The sequence below is a fragment of the Oryzias melastigma genome, linkage group LG15 (assembly GCF_002922805.2).
Source record: "Oryzias melastigma strain HK-1 linkage group LG15, ASM292280v2, whole genome shotgun sequence".
Classification (NCBI taxonomy): Eukaryota; Metazoa; Chordata; class Actinopteri; order Beloniformes; family Adrianichthyidae; genus Oryzias; species Oryzias melastigma.
In genome coordinates this window covers 23,855,981-23,882,454 of record NC_050526.1, presented here as the reverse complement: position 1 = coordinate 23,882,454, position 26,474 = coordinate 23,855,981, and the positions used below count along the sequence as shown (strand labels likewise).

At 36.9% G+C, this 26,474-nt stretch overlaps 3 protein-coding genes across 4 annotated transcripts in view; 1 reads left to right on the top strand and 2 right to left on the bottom strand.

Moving 5' to 3' along the window:
- prim2 (DNA primase subunit 2) overlaps window positions 1-12,074 on the bottom strand; it is a 24,233-nt gene extending 12,159 nt beyond the window's left edge. The window contains exons 1-10 of the mRNA XM_024297884.2: window positions 11,924-12,074; window positions 11,459-11,611; window positions 11,227-11,339; window positions 10,452-10,546; window positions 10,235-10,355; window positions 8,449-8,544; window positions 7,940-8,077; window positions 5,823-5,890; window positions 4,165-4,237; window positions 3,785-3,970 (exon numbers count right to left, since the gene is read on the bottom strand). Coding sequence (XP_024153652.1) covers window positions 3,785-3,970; window positions 4,165-4,237; window positions 5,823-5,890; window positions 7,940-8,077; window positions 8,449-8,544; window positions 10,235-10,355; window positions 10,452-10,546; window positions 11,227-11,339; window positions 11,459-11,606 — 1,038 coding nt within the window. The 5' untranslated portion in view covers window positions 11,607-11,611; window positions 11,924-12,074. The remainder of the gene's footprint in view (window positions 1-3,784; window positions 3,971-4,164; window positions 4,238-5,822; window positions 5,891-7,939; window positions 8,078-8,448; window positions 8,545-10,234; window positions 10,356-10,451; window positions 10,547-11,226; window positions 11,340-11,458; window positions 11,612-11,923) is intronic.
- Window positions 12,075-16,253: 4,179 nt separating this feature from the next.
- rab23 (RAB23, member RAS oncogene family) lies at window positions 16,254-22,253 on the top strand. 2 transcript variants are annotated; one of them, XM_024297881.2, is made up of 8 exons: window positions 16,254-16,351; window positions 16,458-16,621; window positions 18,910-19,137; window positions 19,233-19,318; window positions 19,468-19,624; window positions 19,705-19,787; window positions 19,854-19,946; window positions 20,040-22,253. In XM_024297881.2, the coding sequence occupies exons 3-8, from the start codon at window positions 18,983-18,985 to the stop codon at window positions 20,171-20,173; spliced, it is 708 nt and encodes a 235-aa protein (XP_024153649.1). In that variant the 5' UTR covers window positions 16,254-16,351; window positions 16,458-16,621; window positions 18,910-18,982; the 3' UTR covers window positions 20,174-22,253. The 2 variants fall into 2 exon arrangements, with proteins under 2 accessions (XP_024153649.1, XP_024153648.1); XM_024297880.2 differs by having other exon boundaries at window positions 16,269-16,621.
- Window positions 22,254-23,386: 1,133 nt separating this feature from the next.
- Window positions 23,387-25,795, bottom strand: bag2 (BCL2 associated athanogene 2). The gene is made up of 3 exons (XM_024297883.2): window positions 25,485-25,795; window positions 25,247-25,356; window positions 23,387-24,337 (listed from the first exon to the last, which is right to left on the bottom strand). Exons 1-3 carry the CDS (start codon window positions 25,604-25,606, stop codon window positions 23,943-23,945), a joined length of 627 nt encoding a protein of 208 aa, XP_024153651.1. The 5' UTR covers window positions 25,607-25,795; the 3' UTR covers window positions 23,387-23,942.
- Between the last annotated feature and the right edge of the window lie 679 nt (window positions 25,796-26,474).

Genomic DNA, 26,474 nt, shown 5'->3' with positions numbered 1-26,474 from the left:
ATAAATAAATAAATAAAATAAAAAAAACTAATATTTAGAAAATACTAGAGGGAGGAAGTTTTCCATAGTACCCAGAACTTCACAGCTGCAGCAGATCTGTGCTGTAACTGCAGACTGTTGTCCTCAGTCACTTTATCTAAATCCCAACCAAGTTAGAGTCAATAACTACAGCTGCAGCATGACCCCCTAAACCACTGACAATGATGGATGATCACACAACTACTAAACTAATATCACAGGAGTGGTATGGAGGAAAGCTAATCTTCTCTGGATTGAATTTAATTAAATCGGTGGACTGATCATATAATGGGCACGATGTTTTATTCATTTAAGAAGTCACAACGGTTAGCCTTAACCGAGTTTATGGACTATTCAGAGCATGGTTTAAAAAAAATCATTTAGAGACCTTTAGTCAAGGGATATTCCAGTATCCTTGCTTCTCTTCCCTCACTTTAGCAGAACTCAAAAACTTGGAGAGGTGTTTAAAAACTTTTTTGAAATACAAGTCCTCTCAGAATTTCCCTTTAGATGTAAAATCCTACCAAGAGAAATGCTGACAAACTTAACAAATGTCTTTATCACAGTGAAAAAGTGTTCCTTTCATGAAACATCATCAATATCGTATTATTAGTAAATATTAAAGCAAAATTTCACCAGAACTGAGATTTATTCTTCACTCTGCAATATAATGTTGTCAGATATAATGTAATGGAAGGTAATTACATAATTTGTGACACTATAAATCAAAACTATTTTGGAAAAAAAAATAATCCATTCTAAGTAATTACCTACTTAGGAAGTTATTTTTTTTACACAATCAACAGGGAAATACACATTTAGAAGCTCAGGCTTTTAATCTATACATTAACTAAACTAACTTACAGACATTTGGGGCTCTAACAAGATGACTTCACATTTGATCTATGCTTGATTAAATGAAATGGGAAACAAGTACTTAAGCAGGACTATTACAGAGTATTAGGGAACTAAAAAATAGATAAATATATGTTTTACAAGGATAAAGTGGTAAAATTATGAGGAAAAAAAAAAGAATAAATTCATTACAACAAAAAAAGTAAAAATTTACAAGAATAATTTAGCAAAATGAGGAAAATTTCAGGATTTTTGAAAAACTCCCATATTGCTCATAAACTCAAAGAATTATGAGCAAATTATGAGGCAAAATCTGTTTACTTAAAAAAAAAAAAAAAAAAACATTTACAATTAAAAAAATAAATAAATAAGAACCAAAAATTGCGTTTCTGTGTGCCAAACCCACTGTAAGCAGTTACTTCAATGTTGATTTCACAAATAAAGAATACCGAGACTTTTAGTCAGTTTCATAATAAGAATATTGGAACAAATTTGCAGGAATGTGGGCCTTCAAAGAAGATTCTTGAACGACAAGGGATGCATTCCTAACTGGGTCACCATTTACGCAGTTGCCAATATACAGTGGCGATCGCAAATTTAGGCACCCCGAGTAAAATGTCATATTACTATGCATAAAGAACCCCAGCAAATATTGAAAAATCTTCTAAAGGCATCAGTTAACATATGAGCCAAAGAAAATTAGGCTTCATTTCCATCATTTACCCTCTCAAAATAACAGAAAACAAAATAATGGCGTGTGTGCAAAAGTTTGGGCACCCTGCAGAATTTATAGCATGTGTCGCCCCCTTTGGAAAAGCTGAGACCAGACAGTGTCACAATTCATTTTACAAAACATTCTACCTGTGGTGGCCAAACTTTCAAACCCTACTTTAGTTGGCACATAACGTGGATGGAGACTTGCATAACCAACTTCATTTTTGAAAAAGTGTGGCTTATTCCTAGCACAGTTACAACTTCTTTCTCAAATTGTACAACTTTGTTCTTATAAATGTATTTATTTTAATGGAGGCTCTAATACACTGTCAGAGAAGACTTTTTTTTCCATTTTGACAAAGTTTTGTTTACTGTCTCCTACTTTCACAGAGATCAGTGGTCTCTGATTGCCTCATTATAGATTCATGTAAAACCAGTGACCCTTTTTCAAGCATTTGCATTGCTTTGTTGAGGGAAGCACCTCATCAATAAAACACCAACAAAGAGATCTGAAAAGCACTCAAGAGATTCAGAATCTCAGACAACTGGGAAATAACACAAGAGGCACCATTTTGAAATATGTGATATATCGGAATATGTGAAAAAAATACTCGATTTTCTGAAAATTTTCTATTAATGTAAAGCTGCCAAAACTTTAAACACTTTATTAACAATTAATCTAAAGTATTGAATTTATGGTCTTTGGAGGGTAAAAAATAGACAAGTCCTGAAATAGAAATCATCACTGAGAGAACTTACGGTACAAGAACACGTCCCTGTCTTCATAAAAGCAGGCTGACCAAAGCACATTTAAACTGGATTAAGGTCTTTTTGCAAACCCTTCATCTGCACACTAAAAAGCAAGGGCAGGACTTCCAACTCTGCTCTCACAAACGGCTGAGCCTTCAAACATCCGCCTCAGAAACTCCTGGAGTTAACAACATTCTCCATCCTCTCCTCCATGACGTTCCACTGTGTTGCTGGACAAAAGCCGGCTGCGCTGTACCATCACCTCTGTTGAGAAGGTGACTGGGTGCCATCTGCTCTTTCTTCCAAACCCCCTCCAACCCTGGGCACAGACTCCATCCAACACTCCACTTCGACATCAGAAGCAGCACCTTGTTTCTTAGAAACTGTTTCTTCTTCAAGTGAAACACCTTTTATTTATGCTGGTATAGCTTACTGCCCACTCGTCTATTTAATTATGTTGACGCTCTGATTTCCCTGTAAATCTAAATGTCATTTGATTCTATTCTTTCCCTGTGTTTAATTACTGGACAATCTATTGCAATTACTTAATTTAATTGCAATCTTTAACACATAAATAAGCTTTTTCTTTGCAGATGTTTACATAATCTTTCAGGAAAAAGAAAGAATGCAATGCAGAGGGTAAGACTCTACAGCACATTCATTCATCCTTGTGCCATCTTATGGGGTCCAAATGACCCCACACTTTTATTGATGTGTAATTCTCTCATGATAAAGGTGGACAGTATTTCATGTTACCACAGACACCAGTAAAGATAAAAAAAATCCTTGGGGGTAAAAAAAAAAAAAAAACACAAGGGTTAAAGATTGAGTAAAAGTAATGTTTTTGGAGTTTTTAACATGTTTTCGTTTCATTTTATGCATGTACAAAATAATTTAAGACTAAATATGCATTTCTGAGTATTACTTCACTCAAACCCAGATGAATCAGGGGCCAAAAACCTGCCAAAGTCTCCTTGCTCCACTCCAACTCTGATACATTCACTTGCAGACAAATAGATCCAAGTACGTCTTCATTTTCTTTGTCTGAGCAGCAATCTGGCTCAAAACTGTACGGCTGGATATCTTGGTTATTGCTTGCGTTTTTGTTGCACTGCTAACGCTAGCTTGAGGTTGAAAGGGGCTGTGAGCTAGCAGAGGATGTAAACTAAGTGATGACGGGATATCAGCAGAGATACTTCTGCACCATTAGTCCCACCCACAACTCTGAGGGAATTTTTTGTCCTAGAAAACGACACATTTTTGGATTTTGCTCAAAACCGCCATCACAATTAAAGGACCTCTGGATCGTTGTCACAGCGGATCAAAATATGACTGGAGAGCAACTTAAAGAGCTCTTGCTTCCATCAAATTTAAAATGATCTTTTGTAAATAATTGAATTTATTTTTAATAACACATTTTGGGGTGTTAATGGATTATTAAAATTACCTTGTCCGCATCCACTTTGCCTCGTATAAACTCCGACCTCCAGAACTGCAGCGCCTGCTCCAGGGAGATCCCAATTCCTTTGAGGAAGAGCCCGTACTGCATGCGTCCCCCATGCCGGAGATGGTGGTTCTCTCTAAGCGCCTGGTGGAGCTGCCTCATGCAGAGCGGGAATGACTTTCCTGAAAGCTAAATGCAATATACAGATCTTTATTTGTGCATGGAAATATTTCACCTAACTCTGAAAACTAAACACATAAAACCCCACCAAAGAAAGTAGAGGTAGATAACCTTAGTCCTCAGTGGGTGTATCAGTTTAGCTTTCACATTCAACATGAATGAAGAATTGAACAATATTGGCAGTTAAATCTCAAATAACTTACTGGATCAATTTGCTCCAAGGAGATTTTCCCAACATTCTTCTGGATGCTGTAGTCTTGTCCAAGATATGCGTGGCTAGAACCAGAAGTAAAAAAACATTGCCATCAAGTACATGTTTCCTCCAAAAGTGATCGAATTTAAGACATCGGTCTTAACACGTTCCACTTTGCTGTAACAACAAAACTAAATATAAATCTTTTATTTAAAAAATCTGACCTTTTCTCCAATAAAAATGAACAGAAAATGTACCATCTGCTTATAAAGCACACATTTTTTTTAAAATCAGGAAAATGGTTATTACAAGAAATGCTTCCTCCTGAAATATATAAAAAAAAAAAAAGATCAATAACTCCACTGCTCATAAATTCATGTTTTGACCTTTATTTTTAGCAATGTAAACACAATGAATTATTCTGAGCTCATCGATTAAGGCTGGAATACATTTTTTTAAGCCTTAAAGTACTTTTGTGAGTAAAAAACAACTGTTATTTATTTTTTTTCTTTACTTTAGGGAAACCAGAAGTCTGATTGAGATTAAATTAAGAAGTAAAGTTTACTGATGAAGAAATTTGATTTTTAAAGACATTTTAGCATATTTTCAAGTGGGCCTGCAGAGGCCAGTTAATTTTTAGGAATACGGGTAGAACACAAATCATAGCCGAAGCAATTGGCCGTTTTAGCTCTCCAACAGCATTTATGGACATCACAGCAATACCCAATGGCAATTAAAAGACACAAACATCTGAGAATAGTTTTCATTTGCACATTTACCCAGAATGCCAAGCTAGTAATTGCTTTGGGAAAGTCCAAATCATCTAAACCAAAGTGTGTGTCACATTTCAGTACACATGATCCCCCAAAGCGCCGTCCCCCGATGTCTACTTGAAAAGAGCCAAGAGACGGGGCTAAATGCTCTTTGCAAAATACATTTGTAAAAGCTGTTGGATCTAAAACCGGTGAACAAAATATTCAAAATCTAATTAAACAGTTCAATAGTAAAGGTCTCGTAGGATGAGAGCTGCGACCTCCTCTGTGAAACTTCTGATTTTCATTGGCTTACTTCCATCCTCTAAAATGGTAATGCCGATCAATACCCCACATGAGTCGGGATTAGGAGTGGGGCTTTTATTAGAAAAGCTTCAAGAATATTTGTAAAAGTATTCAATTACTTCAGCAACATATCAGTATGGCTTTGAAATTAATTTAATTTCTAATTAAAATGTTGGTTTTTAATAATTTAGAAACGAGGCCATGGAGATAAACCCATTAGCATGCAGCCCTGTTTTTGCATTATTGTGCCTGTTTTGCTTTCAGTTAAATGATGCAAACCTCTTATCCCCCCCACCCCCCAACATTAATGCCGCTGACTTTGAAGGTCAAGATTTCAGTTTCCCAGAATTCCTATTTTGAATGGTACAATAAACACAAGCAGAAGAGAAAGTAAGAAAACAAAATCAGCTCCATCTTGGTAAAAGTTTAATCAAAAAAAGATTTTCCCACAAGAGTACTCACTCTTAGTTTTTAATCACTAACATTTTTGTTTTATATATAAACCGCAAACAAAGCAACCATGAATAGTTAAATGTAATACATATTACAAGTCTGCACATGTGCAGAGAAGCCACAGATCCAGTGGAAGGTCTTTTCTGGAGTGACTGACCTGAGGTGGTTCAGGAGTGGGTGGAGGCGTTCATCTGAATGCACTGCTGGTAGTGAGCGGGCCGTCAGCTGTGAGAACAAATGAGTAATGGCAGACAGTGCTGGTCAAAGATTAGAAAAGCTTAACACTGCTGATCAAGTCCAACCTGACGGATTACGGTACTTGCAGAAAATTGTAATGATCAGCCTTTTGCTAAATCAATCGGAACAGCCGCGCGGCGCTCACGCTTCGTTTGGCTGCTTGACCTTTCGGACAGGCCGTTACGACTTCTGCAAGCAAATTTAACCACAACGTGTTTCACTGAAGCCATCCAGTGGGTGTCTGCATGGATTCAGCTTCTAATCCAGTTTGAAATGAGTCAAGGCTGAAAGGAAATCCTAAAAACTACAAGTTTCAACCTTACAATCAGATGAAAAACTGTCTTACTGCTGAAACCATTTGTGAACATGTCCACACTTTCTAAATGCACAAAATGTAATGATCCAAAGCCACAACAAGAAAAAATATATTTTTAGAAAATGATTGTATTTTAATAGTCAATTGTCTCCATAATCATCTGATAATGATGCAGAGTCGCTCTCTTTTGTGGGTCTGTATTTTTATTTAATGACACATGGCACTAAAATTACCGGTACACAAAGAGGAAGCAGCGTTAGCACACCCATGGACCACACTAACAGTCGTGATCACTGCTGTATGAAAACACTTCTGCACAGCATTCCTCCGGTTACAATCAACCAAAAACATGTTAAATACATGGAAGCACTCTCTCATAAACACGACATGAAGATGAACGGATTACTGAGTCCATACATGAAGAGCAAGACAGCATTATACAAACATAAATGTAATTGATATAATGGAACTGACTGTAATAAAGTGGTGACTCTAATTTGACAGTTTGCAATAAATATCTATTCATAGTTTTCTCCAGAACAGTAGAGAAAGAGAGGGATGTTATACATGGTTCTATCATGTAAAAGTGAGCTCCACAGCAGTGTGGAGGTTCGGCTTGCAGCAAGAGTCCTGGTTTAAACCCCGGGTGGGTCCTAATGTGGCCCTGAAATAGACTGGTGACCCCTGCCTTCACTAAACACATGGGACAGGTTCCAGAAACCCACATGACCCCACAGAGATGCAGCATGAGCAGATTAGTGGAGTTTAAAGTGCAAAAGGCTTTTATTTTTGTTTACTGTAGTCCCTCGCGTTATAAAAAGAAAAAGTTAGAGAACGTCACACACCACATATGAGAATCTCAAAGCAGATAGAGTGGTTGTGTAAACAATGACATGTCTACATGTCTGATAATGATCAGTCGGACAGATTCTGACAAGTCTGGAAAAGCAGCGGAAGAAAACAAAGATGGCAGGCGGCTGGCAATAAAGTCAAAAGGACAAACCACCGGTACTTTACATGAGGGTTGATAGTACAGCTTCTCTTATTATCTCCTGGCTAATCCTGAACCTTCCATCAATCATCAGGAAATAACTCAGCTTTTCTGTTTGCATTTATAGGTTTTAAAAATGAGAAACAGGAGACATCTGTTCAAATAAACCGAACTGAAGATTCTGCTGATAATGCTGCAGTCCAGACTCTTCACTCCTACAGAAGCACGTAATTTCATATCCTCTGGGGGGTTTTAGCACAATGCACAAACATTCAGACATTATGTCATCACAGACAAACATGCCACAGCTCTAAAGCAGCAGCCCTTGAGGGGGGATAACAACAGCAGTTGTCCCCAATATTGCCTTCAGACATTTTATGTCATATGGGCACTTTCTGCTTTCATTTGAACCCCGAGTTTTCCAGCTCCCCTCAGGGCACTAAAGACAACGGCAGCAATTCAAAAACCTGTCTTTTTGGAAACAGCCTGTTGTAAGCAGAAAAATAACAAACACTAGACGTAAATATAATGTGAAGTAGTGTTAAAGCTATATGAAATCGAAGGAGCACTTCTGGCACTAATTTGTTGGTGATTTTCCAGTGTATTAAAGATTTGTGACGGGATTGCAAAACAAGCTATAAAAAACTTTTGCTTTTGCCTCATTTCTTCAACATTTATTCAAAAACTTTCCCTACTGTTTCTAAACTAGAGAGCAGTTTTGATCACTTACCGCGAGAGCTTTGGAGAGCTGCGTGCGGAAGTCATTGAGGACAATGGTAACGATTTCTTGGTGAGGGACAAATGCAAATCCAGCTTTCAGATAGACTTTTCGTCCTCGCACCAAATCAAGAGCATCTTGAAAAGGAACCTAAAAATATATATATTATAAAATAAAAATAAGACAAGCATTGGGATTAGTAGAATAACCTTTTATCTTTTAAAAATTGATTAATAATCAATTGTATCCAATTTATATCAAATTTAGATTATTTGTAACTTTGTGAAACAAATTTTTGCTAAAAATTTGAAAAATTATATCAATTATAATTAGTGGTAAATATATTTAAGTTTCAAAAGCTTATAGGTTCGAAAATGTAAAATTAAGATAATAAAAAAGCAATATTCCACTTTAAAATGCAAGATTTCAGTTGTTTATTTTTGACATTTTTAAAAGTGTTAAATTCTGACATTCAAGACAAAAAGAAAGTTTTTAATTTAGTCATTTCCTCCATAACTGACCTTGTAGATCTCAGTCTTCTCCAGGCTGACTCCACTGACGACGTAACTCGACATCAGGAGTTTGTCACTCAGCGCCTTCTTCTCTTCGTCGCTAACCTGAAAATTGTTAATAAACTCAAGTTTTATAACATTATGGAGTTAATGGAGGTTAACTTTCATTCTACACATAAATATACGTTTTTATTGCTTCTGTGGTCAATTTGTTGATTTATTTAAATATGTAATAAATTAAGTGCAAGCAAATACAAAAAAAACACTACATACAAAAGTCACAATTGTGTTAAAAATAATACTAATTTATTTATTTTTAATTAATTTAGAGCGACCAAAAATAAATAAATAAATTTGGTAATAGTTGTACTTCCAAAAGAGTAGCTTTGTTAATTTTGGTCATTTTTACTCTTATCAAATAGCTCCATCTAGTGACAAAACAATGGTACAATAGTACAAAATGAAGTACTTAAAGACCCACTCCAATGAAAATAGTCTTATTTGTATTTTTAACATGTTCATGTAACATTTTTCTCATAATAGAGGACCCAAACAAAACAATTTTGGATTAAAACTGCTTTTCTGGGTACCGGATGTTGGAAAAAGCTCAGACTAATGACACTGAAATGGAAATGCCAAAGTCTCTCTTCTCTACTCCGCTTCCTTGCACACACACCCTGGCCCACTCAGTCTTACACGTGTAAGAAATGATGATCCTTCAACACGCATGTGCTCATCCGAGCTGGCCTCTGGCTCAAAACTTTACGGCTAGATTCTAATGAGTTACCGTCACTGTGCATAAAACAAGCCTTAAAAAACGGCTAAGGCTTTTTGATTTTGGCGAAAAATCATCATCAAGATTACTGACATTTGACAAAGGGAAAAAATATGGTTGGAGTGGGACAGAAAAGCCTCAACTTTAAAATGTTTAGCGTACATTGGTTGAAACGCTCCCTGGACTAGTGGCTCAGGTGGTAGAGCGGGTCGGCCAATGATCGAAGGATAGGCGGTTCGATTCTGGCTCCTGCCAGCCAAGTGTCGTTGTGTCCTTGGGCAAGGCACTTAACCCAACTTGCCTCCAGTGTGGCTCCACTGGTGTGTGGATGCGTATGGATGATCCGGTGATGGTCAGAGGGGCCGTAGGCGCATACTGGCAGCCACGCCTCTGTCAGCCTGCCCCAGGGCAGCTGTGGCTACAATAGTAGCTTACCGTCACCAAGTATGAATGAGGTGTGAATGAATAATGGATATACAATGTAAGCGCTTTGAGCGTCTGGAAAAGCGCAGATAAATCCAATCCATTATGGCCCGCAGCATCAGGTACTGATGGCAAGGACCATATTATTATTATTATTATTGGTTGCAAGATTTAAGTTGAGTAATCAACACATTGCAAAGAAAATATAAAAAATATTTTGTTGAAGTCTGAAAAATTAGAGGAAAAGTTCCTGACACAAATACATGGATAAAAAAAAAAAAAAGATTTAATTTTGTCCCACAAAATTGTGGCAGAAATGTTTGGTTCAAAATTGTGGGATCAGAATGTGATGTTCAGCCTCTTTAAGAAAAGACTTCAACTTGTCAGCCAACTTAAAGCTCCATTAATCCACATCTTTTGTAAATACTACTTCATTGTAAAATATGTTTAAGTTCTGCCATATTTTCCACTTCTTCTAATCACCAGCAGAAGAAAATTCACAAAAATCCCCAAACCGAAACCAACCATGTTTGGCTTTTTCAGACCCCACCCAAAGGGCTGTCTCATTATAGTTAAAGTTGATTCAAAAACACTTACCGTGTCATATTTTAGATTATTCTTGTGAAGAAATTCAAGCTTTTGTTGTGGAGGTAGGTCGTTAAAGCGGAAGCGAAAAAGATCCACTTCCTGCTGTATAAACCAGCGCCTCAGATCTTCACTTTAAAACACAAATGAAGACAAAAAAAATATTAGATCAAAATAAACCTATATTACAAAACTACCATTATAACTTTTGATGAAAAACGTAACTTACGTTTGGCAATAAGCTAGTCTGAGGATAAAGTGGGAAATATGGTCCTTCCGTCGTTTCTCAAATTCGCTTGGTCCAGTCTGGGGTTTCTTGTCATTCTTAGTGATTAAAGAGTAATTTAAAAGACACTCAGTAAATACGACTTAGTGTGTTGAATAGCACTAAATCAGGATTACATAGACTAAAGTTTGCCTTCGAAAGCACAAACTTTATGAACTCCACATTTGAATTCCTTCTCTACTTAGTGTGTTTGTCAGTTTGTATATATGTCCAAATATAGGATAAAAAAATGACCTAGAAATTTCCCAGACATCTCTATGAAAAACTAGTGTGCATCGATGATTACTAGATTGATAATATATAATGAATTTTGCGTTAAAAATTGCATTTAATTTAATTTTTAATCATCAGAACAAACACTAGTTAAATCATTTCCATAAAATATACATACTTATTAGGTTTTCACTTTGGGAAAACAATGATGTCATATTTAACAATGAAAACAAAGTCGTGAGAATGGTATCTGAATTGGGAGTAGAGAGGGAATTCACCCATAGAATTACATGTTTTAAATATATATAAAAATGTGAACTTTTTTGAAAAATAATTAATTTCCAAAAAATATCATGACCGGATGTCACTTGTATCCTCGTTACAGCTGCCAACATGAAAACTACAAGAACAACAAAAATGTGACTGAAAAAAATTACAAAAACTATTTCACTGAAGTAATAAACGGCCAAGACTTTCTCAGTTTAATGTCAAACATCATACTCACAGGATCAGGTCTGTAAGGAAAGTGCAGATGCCTCAGCTCATTCTCCATCTTTGCTTTGTACGTATCTCCATGTTTTACATAGCTGACCCCCAAATTCTCAACCGTCTTTAACACTGCAATGTAATAGAAAGAGAGTAAAACATGTGCAACGGTCTTAAAATTAAAATTACAGCTCGTGTTCAAATGTGCAGTTTCAGGGCAAGGTGCATAGTCTGAGAACTATATGACTTACATTTCAATCTTTCCACAGCAAATGTCTCAAATTCAGCGAGAGAGATGTTCTCCAGAGGAGGCTCCCCATAAAACTGCAGGGGCTGCACATAGAGCTCTGACTGACGGCTGGGAGCCAGCTTCCTCCTTTGTCTCCCCGAAAAAAGCATGTTGCCTGATGGGTAGAGAAACCAACGCTGTCAGCTGGACAGTTAAAAGCTGGAACAACAACACGCAATTCCAAGAGCACACGAAAAAGAAGAAAATGTTTTGAGTTAATTCTTGTAATATAAAACAATCTTCATCAAAACTTAAGCAAATTTAATGTGATATATGTTACCCTAAACTGGGGAAAATTTGATAAACAAAGACACGGACTAACTTGGAAAAGTCTACGAAAAAAATAGCTAGCTTAACATGTAGCATTAAAACAGGCTGACAACAACAAAAGTCAAAGCGTGTATTTGCTCAATAGTTGATACTTTACCGCTTAATATATTTCTCAGTCGTTAATTCAGGGGGGAAATAGAGAACTGTGCAGCTTCCTTGTGGGTAAATCCCGCCAAACGAAGTGGGACGTTCAACAATCGCGGGTAAAAAAAAATGACGGCGAGACAAACGTGGCGTAATGACGTAACACGGGGAACGCTTGGTTACTTGTTCCCGGTCGCCCGCTTTAAGTTGTGTCGATCGGTGTTTTTCAACCATTGACTGTATACAGTCTATGGCGACTCCTCAATGCTAACGGATAACTTCTTCAACTCTCCAGCAAAGCAGCACCCATTGACTGTAAAAATATACAGTCTATGGCAGCCCCGCTGTGGATTATTTACATCATGAATCATAACAGGTGACCTGGGTGTTTCACACACAATCTGTAAAGCGGTGGAAGTGACTTTTAGTTTTAGACAACAATGAAAACGTATTTTCCCGTGGTACGAGTTTAGTACGAACTGAACATTCACTATTTGAATATGTTATTTCTGTGGTCCTAAGATATCTTATTCAATAAGAACTATTCACTCTTAAGTTATTGTAGCCTTTATATACACATTAAAAAATACACCACAACAGTAATATGATTGTGTAAAACGTAGTTTTTCTCTAGTGGTAAATCAAAATGTTAATTTATGATCACATAATGGTGTGATTACAATATGAGGAGCATTTATCTTTACTTCTTAGTTAAGTCAATCATGTCAACGTCTTAAAGCTGGAGCTAATAATATTTAAGTGAATCTTCTAAACACAGTCACAGTGAAGCAGAATGAACTAATATCAGTCATAGTGATGAACATCAGGTCTGAAGAGGTTAAACAGACTGATGCTGCCTCCTCTTCTGCTGACAATCCAAACTAAATTATGTTATGTTCTTTCATAGGGAAACTCATTTTCTTAAATTATTTGGTTTAAAGATATTCACATGTATTTTGAGCATGAACGTGATGAAATATTTTATTTTGTGTGTTTAGCACATATTTGCAAAACAGCACATGTACATATATTTTTGAGTTAAATCTATTTTCTTTTCCTTACAAATATAGTTTGGATTAATAGTGACGTCTTTTCCATTTGGCAACAGAAGGACCGTTCAACAAAACCACCACAGCGACGTGAGCTCGACGAGGACCCACATCACCTGGTTCAGCTGAGGCAGACATCTTTTATTTTTAATTCTACAAGGAAGAGCCGCTCCTGGTTCTCTCATCACTGTGGAGGACGTGAACGGGCGACGTCTGGAGCTGTCATTGAGATCGGAGAGAACGTCCAGCAGCTGCACACTTTTCAATCCATCACTAAACTTTTTTTTCTCTCTTTCATTTCTTACTGAATTTGTTTTCAGTAAATAGAAATGTACTCTTTAGGATCATTTATTAGGTTCTTTAAATATAAAAACAGACAGTATTATCATAGATGATGCTTTCTAACCATGACATGTTTAAAGAGGTCCCTACTTTGAATAACGGGAAACCAATTCTGAATATTCAATAATGAATGTTTGTTATTTTTTTGAATAATTTCATCTGTTTCGTAAATAAATTTTGTACAGATCTGACTTTGACTCACATTTCCCTTTGTCTCACTTGTATGCTAAAACATTGTGAATAAACACACAATACTAAAGGTTTAAAAATAAATGTATAATTCATCAGTATTAAAAAATATTCAGTCATAACTAACATAGTAACATTTATTTAAAAAAAAAAAATACACCAGACGCTGGCCAAGCGTCTGGCGGGTTCAAACCTGGGAGGGGAACTGGCAGGGTACTCATTGAGTAAGCTCTACAGTCCAGTATTCGCTACCAGCTTGTACTGTGCTGAGTACTCACTGGTAGCGCCTGAGACATGTAGTTGGGTGCCCTTGTATTTTACGGTAATCGCTTTCTACCGCCCGCCTTCGCCAGTCCCCGCTCGAGCTGCTTCTAGCGCCCTGACGGGTCCCCGGGTTAACCCCCAGGGTGCAAGGAGCAGCTCGAGATGCCTTCCAGCACGTTAGCACACTACCTGGTTTGAACCAACAAGCGATTGTCGCCGATTGCTATTTATACCCCTCTGTTACCCACACGTGCAGACAAATGGTTTTAACTCCAGTTTTTTTTGGCAAATTTGAATTACACACTATATGTTCGTTAGTTTTAAATAAAATAGGGTGAAAACAAAAATTATTTTAAATGTTTTTTTCTTTTAAAAAAGATAAATTTTGAGCCGCAGTGTATGCTGGGAAACGTGACGTAATAGCTAGCTAAGCTAAGTCTCGCTAGCTAGCTAAGCTAAGTCTCGTTTCTATTGTGCGGTCTAGTAGAGTAGTAAATACAGAGCAGTTAATGCTGGTGGTGAGCGTTTCCAAATCAGTTAAGCCCGCGGCACACTAGTGTGTCGTGAGAGATGGTCTGGTGTCCCGCGGGAAATTACCAATTTTCAAATATCTAAAACATTTACCCTCACTATGGTATACGTTCTGTGTTCATCCAAACTGCCCTGATTTAACACTCAATAGTTTTGAATATGCAACATGGTAAAATGCATTTTTCTTTGTTTCTAAAAATGACTCTTTAATTAGAATGATGTTACCGCAATCCAGCCGCAAAATTAGCCGCAAACTCAGCTTTTAGAAAAGTCCCTTCCCCTTCAGCTGTCTCCGCAAATCATTGTTGGAGGCTTGATCACATGTCATCAATCTGACCAATCAGAAGTGATTAACGTCCTCACTTCCTTGTTCTGATTCGGCTCATAAAGTCTCTCAGTTCCAACAAAAATAACAGGTAAAGCTCGTGTTCAGCGGTGTAGCTTCCAGCGGGATCCGACGTCAGACAGTTTAAAAAATGAACAAAAGAATGAAGCTCAGAGACACGAGTTTGCCAGCATCTGCGTGAGTTTATGCACTACAGCCCCCAGGATGCATTGGGTTAAGTGTGCGCGCTGGGTGGAGGGGGAGGGGCTACACGTTCAGCAGCGCAAGAGCCAAATAGGGAGAGAGATAGAGAGAAAACATCAACATAAAATGTAAAGAAAATGAGAGACATTAGAAAAGAAGAAAAAAAAATGAATCATTTGACTTTTCTTGATAGTATGAAGGAACAGTCTGCAGGGAATATTCTATATGTATATATATTCTGTATATATTTATGGCTCCACAATCAACTTGTCCAGACACCTGAGAACTGAGAGAATTTTCTCTAAAACAGAGCAGATCATCACTGACAGAAGAATCCAGATTACATCCTCAAAGCTGAAACTCTTTCATCTTTCTTAATGTCAATGTGAATAAAAGTCTTGATTTAGTGGTTTTTGCACAATTTAATTTGTACTTGGGTTGTGGTTGCAGAGTTTTGTGTTGTTCACTTCAAATGTGTTTAAAAAGAAAAAAGCTTAAAATGTATAGAGTAAAAAACTGAATAGTTAATTGTTAGGTCTTTTACCATTAATTCTGTACATCATATCTGGACGGGATAAATAACAGCATATAAATTTGTGTATATGCAGATATGCGTTTGTAGAAATACCCGGCTACGTGTGGACATGGCTGGAGCACTACTGAAGGCCCAGGTGTGAAATGCACGGCCCGCCACTGCACAAATTACACTTTATATCAATAAAAACATATTTACATCATGGATTGTGTGCATAATCGTATCTAGTAGTTTATAGTGAATCAAACAAAGCAAACAACAACCTAAAAAGCCATTTGGTAGCCAAAACATTTGCATTTTTAATCAATTGTTTGAACATTTACATAGAAAATGTATCATTGCATAATAATGAACTTTTAAAAAGCCTTATTTTAGCATTAGGCCATCTGTGCACCTATATCTTGTAACAAAAAAGGTCAAATATGTAGGCTCCTTGACGTGAAACCATCGCCACCTTTGCAGAAGAGTCCAAGTTTGGGTCAAAAGAGATTACCCAAATATAAATAAATAGTTTAATTAACGTATTTACCAATTTAATTTGTACTATTAAAGAAAATACATTAATTGATATACACAAAACACATCAAATCCGTTTTAGATGTTCGTCCTTGTAAGATAGAAATTTTAAGTGGCAGTCGAGACTTTGAGATGACTCCAGGCACACTGAAGTTTGCTTCCGTTTCGTATGTTTGCCGGGTGTTAAGAGTGCTAGTTAATTCAAGCAGTTTACGTGGAATAAATATAATAGGGGTCCTTTCCCCAGCGGTATTAATTATCCCCAATCTTTCACTTAAATGATGAATCGGATTGGAGGTTACAAACCAGGTGCTCAACTCATGAGTCGTCCTCCCCACACAACGAAATATGGGTTAGTTCTCTTGTGCTGCACTTCTACTCTTTGGAATCTGCTGCTTAGCAACAAAAATTAGCGAGCGAGCCAGCAGTTGCCAGGTCCTCTTCCCATTCACAACACAGATAGCTGGAACATTAGCTCGCAGATAGGTAGCAGTGCATTCAATCTTTAAAACAAATGTTAAATTTGTTGTAACTTCAAACCCTACGTGCCTTCTATTGAAAGATTCAAACTTATATGACTTTATCTGTGCAGTTTTCATGGTTACCACGAGGAAAAGAAGGATTTTCCTTTAGGAAATTAGCTAACCTTAGCTAGGCAATTAGCAACAGTGACTGGCGTCTCTTCTTAACGCGGAGGAAGGATGCAGATATTTGACTGTTGGTAATGAGGTCAAATGTTGTAACGTGGTTTTACAGGTAAGAATTGTCTGTTTTCTTTGAGGTAACTCGTAGTTTGTCCAGTGTTGGTACTGGAAAAAAAGCCTAGTCGGACATCAGCAACAGCTGTTCGGCACTTTACAGACCCTCCTGTCGGTTATTCAACAGGTTTGACCAGGACCAGGAAGGAATGTTTGGGGAATAGAAATGTAGAGTTAGCAGACTTGTACCTTTATACTCCATGATGGGTTTATAACTGCTTAATAAAAGAAAGGCTAACATCGACTTGGCTAGATGGCCCAGAACTGTTTCTGTCCGAAAATAATTAACTATCTGAGGCCTGAGTGGAAGTAGTGGTAAATCTTTGAGATTTCTGACATTTTTTAGATGTTTTGGCCTAAGACTATAGATTACTAAGAAATATCTCGACACTGAAAACATTTGACCACCAGAATGAACTAAATAGCTGTGGTTCTTTTGCATGAAGTGCACTTTCAGATGTCCCTCTGAAACATTCTGGAAATACAAATGGATTAATACACTTTATAGATTGAACTTTGTGTCACACTGAAAATCTGATATGATGCATTTTTACAGAAAATCCCCTCAGATATGAAAGAAAATGAAATAAATCAATATAGAAAATGCAATGTTGTGCAATGTATAGGTCTAAAATCAAAAGAATACAAAAAAGAGGATTTTGCACATAGATGAGCCGGTATGTAACTTCAAAATAGAGGAAAAGGTCTCAAATGAACATGAAAAATTGATCATTGATATATCAAAATGCTAGGACAGGGGTTTAAAAATGTATGAATGGATTTTTTTTTAAATAAATACAATCACTGATCAAATCTATGAATTTAGTTTTCTGTTAAACAATTCCTTTTTTAGGTGAAAACTTATATATTTTTGTTTTTGATGTAAGAATTTTTTTCCCATATTTTTTTCCCAATATGTTCAGTTGAAAACACCAGTTTTGTAAAAACATTTTTCATAACAAAACAATTTTGGAATGGAAATCTGAAAAGCCCTGCGACAGACTGGCGACCTGTCCAGGGTATACCCCGCCTTCGCCCATCAGTAGCCGGGATAGGCTCCGGCACCCCCGCGACCCCGAAAGGGAAGGAGCAGCCAAGAAGATGGATGGATGGATGAAATCTGAAAAGTCAAAAGTCAAATTGGTTTATTTTCTTGCCAGGAATACACAACCTTACTGCACGCATTAGTGCATTAAAGAAGTTTTGGCTTATTTTTTGCTTTTATGCACTGATATCATTGTATAACGGCCGATGTTTATTTATAGATGATGATTAATAACACAAGTGAGTCAGTTTAATGCAGGCTGTTAGACAGCACAACCACGCAGCAGGTTGTCAGTGTCCACAGCTTTGCTACAATATGTTTTTTTTTTTTCTTTTTTAATTGCACTCACACACTGTACATGTTGAAGCTGTGGAGGAAATCCGTTGCCATGTAGTCATCTCTTCTTTATTTTACAGCTGATTTTTTTTTAAAAATGGTGCATGCAAAATATTTTAAGTTCATTTTAAGTTTTAAGTTTAACTTCAAAATGTATGTCGAGGTCCTTTTCACAAAAATGGCAAAGCCTTCTGCTCTGTCTTTTAATGTAGCTTTCAAATGACATATTTACTGAACGTTCATATTGCTTTCATGCTCAACTCTCACATGATGTCATTAGTCTTTCAGGGGTGTTCATGTAGGAATTCTGGGAAGTGAATCATTGATAGTATGAGTACTGTCTGTCCCTTTAGGGACTTTTTTCAGTTTTGCAAAAGTATTTGAGTTTCAATGTTCGGCTTTAGTCTCTTTTTTTAAAGTAGTTCTGATTCTTAATTTGTAGTTTCACCATGAGATTCGAAATATGCATCCAATTCTAAGACAAACATATTCCACGAGTGTTTGTCTTTGCACAACTCGTTAAAAAAACATTTGAGAAATTTAGAAAGAAGGTTCCAAATCTAAAGTTTTATTTAAGTCTGATCTTTAATCTGTCATTTGTATTATAAAATCAATAACATTATGAGCAGTTGTTGTTTTAGATTTCCTAAAATCAGCATAGTTTAAAAAAAAAAAATTACATTTAAATGTATCACTAACAATATAGCATAATTATAGCAAGCAATAAGAATATAGCTTAGTTCAAGTTTACCTCTTTTACTGTGTAAATGTACATAATGTAAAAAGTAACCAAAAATCTCTATAAATAATGTAAATAAATATTGATACATTACCAAATATGCTAGGATTTTAAATGAATTGCCTTTATTTTCCTCCTAAAATCTGTTCTCTTAAATCTTTTTTAGTTGCCACATATGTTGAAGACCTGTCTCTGAAACTACAAAGCCTAAGTGAGAAAATTGACCTGACATCGCCACAATGTTGGAAGAAGACATGGAAGTGGCCATCAAAGTGGTGGTGGTCGGTAACGGAGCTGTTGGCAAGTCCAGCATGATCCAGCGTTACTGCAAGGGCATTTTCACCAAGGACTACAAGAAGACAATCGGAGTGGACTTCCTGGAAAGGCAGATTGTGTAAGTGACTTGTTTTTGATAATGTTGAAATGAGCTGTTTGTCCTCTGCTTAGGGCACCCCAGTTATCCTAACTCCTCTCGGATCATTTTTGTAGTGTAAACGGAGAAGATGTGCGACTGTTGCTGTGGGACACAGCTGGGCAGGAGGAGTTCGATGCTATCACTAAGGCTTACTATCGAGGTAAGATCCCACCAATGAAATCATTCTGTTTTGGATCACTCACTTATAATAAACTTGTTGTGATTTTGATTTTTTGAAAAAAAAAATCTAGTTAAATGTGGAAGTCTCAACAGATTGACGTCACATTAGGAGTTTGCTCTGTCTTTCAGGTGCACAAGCATGTGTGCTGGTCTTTTCAACAACTGACAGGGAGTCGTTTCAGTCCATCGAGACCTGGAAGGAGAAAGTCGAAGCAGAAGTCGGCGATGTTCCTACAGTTCTGGTGCAAAACAAAATTGACCTCCTGGAGGAGACTGTCATAAAAAAGTAAAGCTGTTTATTTTGATTGAGAATAAAAACATCCAATAGGTATTTAACCTGATAGTTAATTTGTTTTTTACTTTTAGTGAGGAAGCAGAGGCTTTGGCTAAGAGACTTAAGCTGCGGTTTTACCGTGCTTCAGTTAAAGAGGACCTAAACGTGACTGAGGGTGAGTAGAAAAACGAGGAAAAACTGCTGTAATTCAAGCATTCCTGACATGTTTTCTGCTTTTTAGTTTTTAAATTCTTAGCTGACAAGTATCTCCAGAGACTGAAACAGCAAACGGCAGAGGAGACGGAGGTGATCCACACTACAAGCAATAAAATAGGTGAGGAAGCTTCATCATAGCTTCATTTAATTAGTTGCTTTGATGGGGTCATTACAGTAACTATTACTGCTTTGTTTTTTTTCATTTTCAAAGGCGTTTTTAACACATCCAGTAGTAACGTCTGCAATCAGAACTCCAGCAACGGCAGAGAAGTCATCACTTTGCGGCCCAATAAGCAACGGACCAAGAAGAGTAAAAATCCCTTTGGAAGCTGCAGCCTTCTTTAGAGAAGACCCTAAATGACTGGCCTTTTTTTCTGATTTTAACTTGATCAGCCATTGCTATGATTATGGAGGTACCAAAGTCCACACCAACTGGAACAGATGTATGTAACTGCTTTTCTGCAAGGCCCGGTAATCTGTATTATAAATTTGCTCTACCTAAGTTTTCAGCATTGGAAGATCTGTGCACAAAAGCTTTTTTTGCGTGCAGCTGCATCCAAAGTTTGCGTTTTAAAGACCCACTCTGATCATCTTTTGATGCATTTTCAAAGTGGTCTTTTAGTTATGATTGTGCTGCTTTTTTAGCCAGAATAAAAAAATATTAAGTTTTCTTGGACATAGTTTCTGCATAATAGCAGCCTCACAACAGCTCGTTTTTATCTGCTCTTGATTCACAACAATTTCAATAATTAATATTCAGAAATGCAATTTTGAGCTTAATTTTTACCATTTATGTCCTACATCATCAGAAAAAAGCCACGTAAAAAACACCTTTTTTTCAGAGTGGGTCTTTAAAAAATACTGCCACAAACTTCTGCTTCCATAAACAGACTGAAATGTGTTAAAAAAAAAAACAAGAATAATTTGCACTCATGGAAATATTTGCTCCCATCTGTGGTTTTTGACCATCACCCATTGCTGTGTTTGTGCAATATGTTTGCATGGATTGTTAAGAGTTGCGGTCATTTTTGTACCATATTTTTCTATTGGCCCCCAGAATATGGTCCAACAGTCGATCCCCTGTATAGCTCGAGACAAATCTGTCCCTATAAGTATTTTTGTACGGAGCTCAACGGCGTTGATGGAGAACTGGTGCCAAATGTCCTTTTCCTTGGCTGTGATTGTGGATTAAGTCTGCGGTGATTTGGATGTAATGAAATGTACAGAATGTGTTACCAAGTATCATTACTTACCTAAACAGAAATAGATTTACTCATTTTCTCTCTTCAGTTAAACAAATAATGCTCGCGTCATAAATCCACATTTATCGCAAGTGTTTACACTTTTTTTTCCATTTAATTAGTCTGTTTTCTTGCGTAAAATGGTGTAAACTCAAGGGTCTTTTTTTTTTTTTTTTTTACTGTTAATGGTTCAGAAAGAGTAAAGACAAATCTGAAGGTGCAAACAGTTCATCGATCACGTCTGTGCCTGTGGCATAAAAATCAAAGCAGAATGTAAACTCTTAAAAGGTATTAAAATAAAAGACCAACAGGACTGAATATTATCAGAATAGATTTTGAAAGAAATGTGTTTTTACTTAAAAAGACTGATAAAAGTATAGTCATAATCTCAGCTGCAAACTATAAGTGTTATGCCTTTTTTGCCTCAAAAGTTCCTTTTTCTTCCTGCAGGAGTAATTCAAATCGAACTAACCAAGCACAACGACATATGTGATTATGTGAGAGACTAAAGATTTCATTGATGATAACTGTTGTTTACATAGGAATAGGTCATGAATTTAGGAGTTCATACGCACAGAAGCAGTTTATGTTCTTTATTTTTGAGAGGAAAGAGAAGGTGTTTTACAGTTACTGGAACGTTCTGGCTTCCCACCACATTTGGTTTTGTGTAAACTTTACTTTTTCTGAGGTAAAGTACAAAGTAGGGAAATTCCTGTGCTGCATGCAAGCCTTCTTTCCTCGTCAGCGAATGTTTAACTATTGCCTTGTTTTCTTCATTCATTTACTTTTTTTTTTTGCATCGTCTCAAAAACTCCATCTGTATTTAAATCTCAGTGTTTACTTTTGCATTTTGACTGAATGGATTTATTGCACTTTATCAATATTATTACATTTTAATCTAAAAAAAAAAAATCTGCAAATGAACTTAGCCATCCCTATGTGCTTCTACTCAGGTGTTTTAACCTTTTTTGTGCTTTTTTTCTATACATAATGGCTTACCAGTAAATGAATTTCACACTGACAGACATCGGCATGTTTTCACTTTAATATATTCGACACATCTTGAATTTTCTTTGCAGAATTGCGTATCAGCCTGAGGTCTGCCACACAAAGTGGGTGCCTGTGGGTGATCTGTGGGAGACTATTTGATGGCAATCAGACAAATAAAAAAAAAAAACTGCTGACTTCTTGTTGTGTGTTTTTATATCTAAACCCTTGATTATAATCTGAATGTTTAAATCTAAAAACACTTTTGGAGTAATTTGTGTTGTTGATTTAAGTGAAAAATTTTTTGCTGGTATTTCTTCTTGTACATTTAAAATGTCATACGCAGATCAGCTAAAGTCCTCTGATACTATTTAAGAATTTAAAGCTCTTTTTCAACATTTCAAGTGCAGGATATACATTTCTCTTTTTGCATCTTATGTGTTACGAAATGAAAGTGTTACTTCTAAAAATACTGTCATGGATGCATTTTCACCATCTTGGTGTAGGAAGATTGATCCGCGTAGGAGTGACATTTTTACAGTTTTTCCTGGTATTATGAAGAGTTTTGTTTTCTTGGAGTCGTATTTTAACTAAAGCATTCACTAATGTTGTTTTGGACTGATGAATTTGGTCTATTTCTTTATGGATCTAAATACATTTGGCCACAAAATAATCCAATCTGGCATAGTAGCACAATGTAGCTCTTTATTTGTTATTTAAATAATAAAGTTAGTGCTAATTTTATGTTTTAGAGCAGGGCTATTCCTAAAGACACACTGAAGCAGTGCAGTGCAACCGCTTGGTTCTTATTGTCTGAAAGCTAAAGCACATTGGCTCGTTAACTTAATGCACAACACTTACTATTGACTTTTATTTGCCGCTGTTCAAAAGACACTCCGTTCTCCTGCGCTGAGTGCTCCATCCTAAAACATTCAAAGTATTCCTGTTTTATCATCTTGACTGTCTGAACATCCGGAGCAGGATGTCCTTCCTTTGCTACAATGGCCTCGGTAACAACTGCGTCTTTTTCTGCATCCTAGCAAGTTTAGTTAAGAGAGAATGGCATCAGTGCCATCATTCCGTGCTAAATAATCCTCAATTAATCAAACTGATGTTTCTTAAACATATTTTTAAAAATAGTACACAACGTTCTTTTTTAATATTTTATTGACATTTTTGTCCTATCATCACAAATTGTTGCAAACTTTGTTGGAGGCATTAACATATACAATTTTATGAGCTGTACTCTGGGTTTTAGGTCTTTTTTAAACCGATTGACGAAATGAAGCGATCTTCAGGATTCCCATTTGTGAACACATGTAAGTACATATTCAGAGGATTCTCACAGTTTTTATTGATTTTTGTTCTTTGTGTATCATAAAAATATAACAAAAACAGTTGTACAGAGTTCGTGTGTCCAAAATCCTTCAAACTGAGACAAACAGAAAGCTTTTTTCCAACTGAGATAAATCACGTTTCAGCTGTTAGTGATTCTTCTACTTTAATTGACATTTTCAATGTTAAAAAATCCCAGTATTGATAAAATTCTGGTTGTTTTGATCAATCTTGCACTGACAATCTCTTTAGCAGTCAGAGGACTGAAATGATGCAAATGTGCCCTACTTTATATATATATATTTTTCTTCAAAAGGCTGAACTTCAATCCGTATATTTTCTTCCTTAAGCATTCGGGTGAACATCTGTGCCCTTTAGCTGTGTCAGTGTAATAAAAATGGGTATTTTTACATTAAAAATGGGTACCAGTGTACTTTTCAGGGTTGGTTACAATACATGGATCCCTAAGAGTCATGCTTGTGCAGGCTGACAGCTCTCCTTTGTGAGGTAAAGAGGAATTCAAGACACCCGTCATGCTCTGGTGGCGAGCATTAACTACTCCCGTTGGTGTTTGCACTCTCCAGTTTTTGATGATCCATGATTTTGATGTTCTTTTCAGCGTTTTCCACATTCCTCACCAGCGTCTCCAGCCTCTGCTTGATCTTCTTCTGGTCCTCCAGAGCGCAGCTGATCACTACGACCTGGAACTTCTGATCGATGGGGACAGGCGGCGCCTCGGTCACGCAGGCGGCGTGCAGCGCCATCAGCTGCTGCCGGCCGCCTTCCATGTCGACCAGCAGCTTTTTCACGATTTCGTCTATCATGGATGTGGCTTTCCGCAGGGCCTCCTCCTGCTGGGGGTTTCTAATGGTGCCAACGGAGATCTCCACCGTGAGAGCCCGGCCCATCAGACGGTCGGCAGTTAGGGTCAACTCTTCCCTTTCTCCTGCAAAGTAAAGGACACTAGAGCTTTAACAAGAGCTGTAACAAAACATTTATTTTAAATTTCTGACTTTATATCTCGTAAATTTACAAGAAAAAAAGTTTAAGTGTTGAATTAGGAGAATAAAGTAGTATATTTATGACTTTTTTCCTCGTAAATTTACGAGAAAAGAACCAAAGTTTTCTGTTTATCAGAGCCGTGCTCAAAGATGAACGACGTGGAGCATCTTGAGAATCTTTATCTGCATATCAAGATTCCTTTTAGCAACTCAAAATCAAATTATTATCAGTGAGGATGACTTTTCGGGGTTTGGTGTCGAACACTGCACATGGCGTTCACTCGCTGGACTGTAGGCTCACTTCGATTTTGATCTCGTAGATTTACAAGATTATAAATCACAAATTCACGAGATTAAAAACTTGTACATTTACAAGAAAAAAAACTTGTACATTTACAAGATTAAAAGTAGCAATATTGCTTTTTTTGGTGGCCCTAATACTGCGCCGTACTTTAAAATTTAATATAAAATTAAACATGAACTTTCTTCTCAAATTTTCTTTTCCAGTCATGACGATGTGTGGACTTTTGTTGTTTGTTGATTATCACTCTTCAAGAAATGAACAAAAGAAGATGTACTAAATAGACACTTGAAAGTATGATCCATTAGAGCACTAGAGGGACTCCATAGAATGACACAGAGGTGAAATGGGACCTCTTTTGGGTGGAGCACATTGTTCTTTTCAGTTTCCTCACCATCACACAATGTTTTCCTTTTAGGATCACGTGATCAAAGCAGCAAAGAGAGGAAAAACAAGCATTAAGAATACTGGAAAGCTAAGCCACTCTTCACTGGTATTAAGCAGTGGATGACTTGTGCTCTTATGTAAGTTGTGGGAGAATTAGCAGCCTCACCCGCACAGATGTTACGCATTTCTTGACTGTTCTGGATGGATTGAATCATTTCCAGGATGCCTTCTCTTTCCTGCTCCAGAGCAGATGCTGTTTCTCTAAGAGCCTCCACCCTGATAACAAAAAAGCAGAACTTCTTTGTCTTCTGAATTAGTTGTTCAAGTTACACAGTGACACACTGCGCGCTGAAGGGAAGCAGCTCCAAAAGCGCACATGGCGAGGCCCGTTATTTTGCCCGTACCTGACTTCCAGCTGATCCAAAGTCTCCAGCAGTCTTCCGGAGCGGTCTGCCATGGACAGCGTCCTGCTGAACTTGCTGCACATCGCTTCGTTCATCTTCGCCTGGATTTTCGCCTGAGCCATTATCAGCGGAGGAGTTTTCTATACAGCGATCAGTAAATCCAAAGTGCGCGCGGCGCTTTAAGCTCTCCGGCTCGACTGTAATTCCTCAGGCTACAGGCAGCAGCGCCCCTGGGAGAACATTTCCTAACATGGGCTTCAGCTTCCTCCTCTCACTCCTCACAGAAACTTCCCGAGGAACCCAGAGAGGAGGAGGCGCACGCCCAGAGAGGAGGCTCCAACAGGGGGCTGTGTGCTTTGTTTGATTAGATTTGATAAAACAACAAATCACTAACCTGTAGCTTTAAAAAAATCGGTTTAATTCTATTTTATTTATTGTTTAAACACATTCGTATTCTTATTAATATTATATTTATTGATATTCTATTAAATGTGGGTCTGTGTTACTTTTGCCCTTGACTCCTCTAAAAAAGAGAGCAGTTGATGGGATTTTTTTCCTGGTGAAATAATTTTTAAATAAATAATTCTTGCAACATAGTCAAAATCTAGTGGCATTTTTCTGAAAATGGAGAACATATAAAGACATTTAAAATTAAAATGGTTTATCTGAGCATATTTCTAAATAACTACCACCACTCTGCAGAAATGTGTCCTAAAAAATGCATTTTTTAAAATTTTATTGTCATTATTTTGGCTAAAAACTATGGGTGCAACGATTCATTTTAACAATTCAATTTGTATCATAAGTTGTGGTTGCCATAATATTTATAATTGATGAATTAATTTTGAAGGATCTGACTGGATCGGATTTAGGCCTAAAATCATTCCAGGACGTATTTAGTCAAAACTTTAACCAGTGTGACTCAGATACAAACATCTGATACTGAAGAGTGCAGCTGAAGTTTTTCAGATTCCTTCTTGCAGGATAATC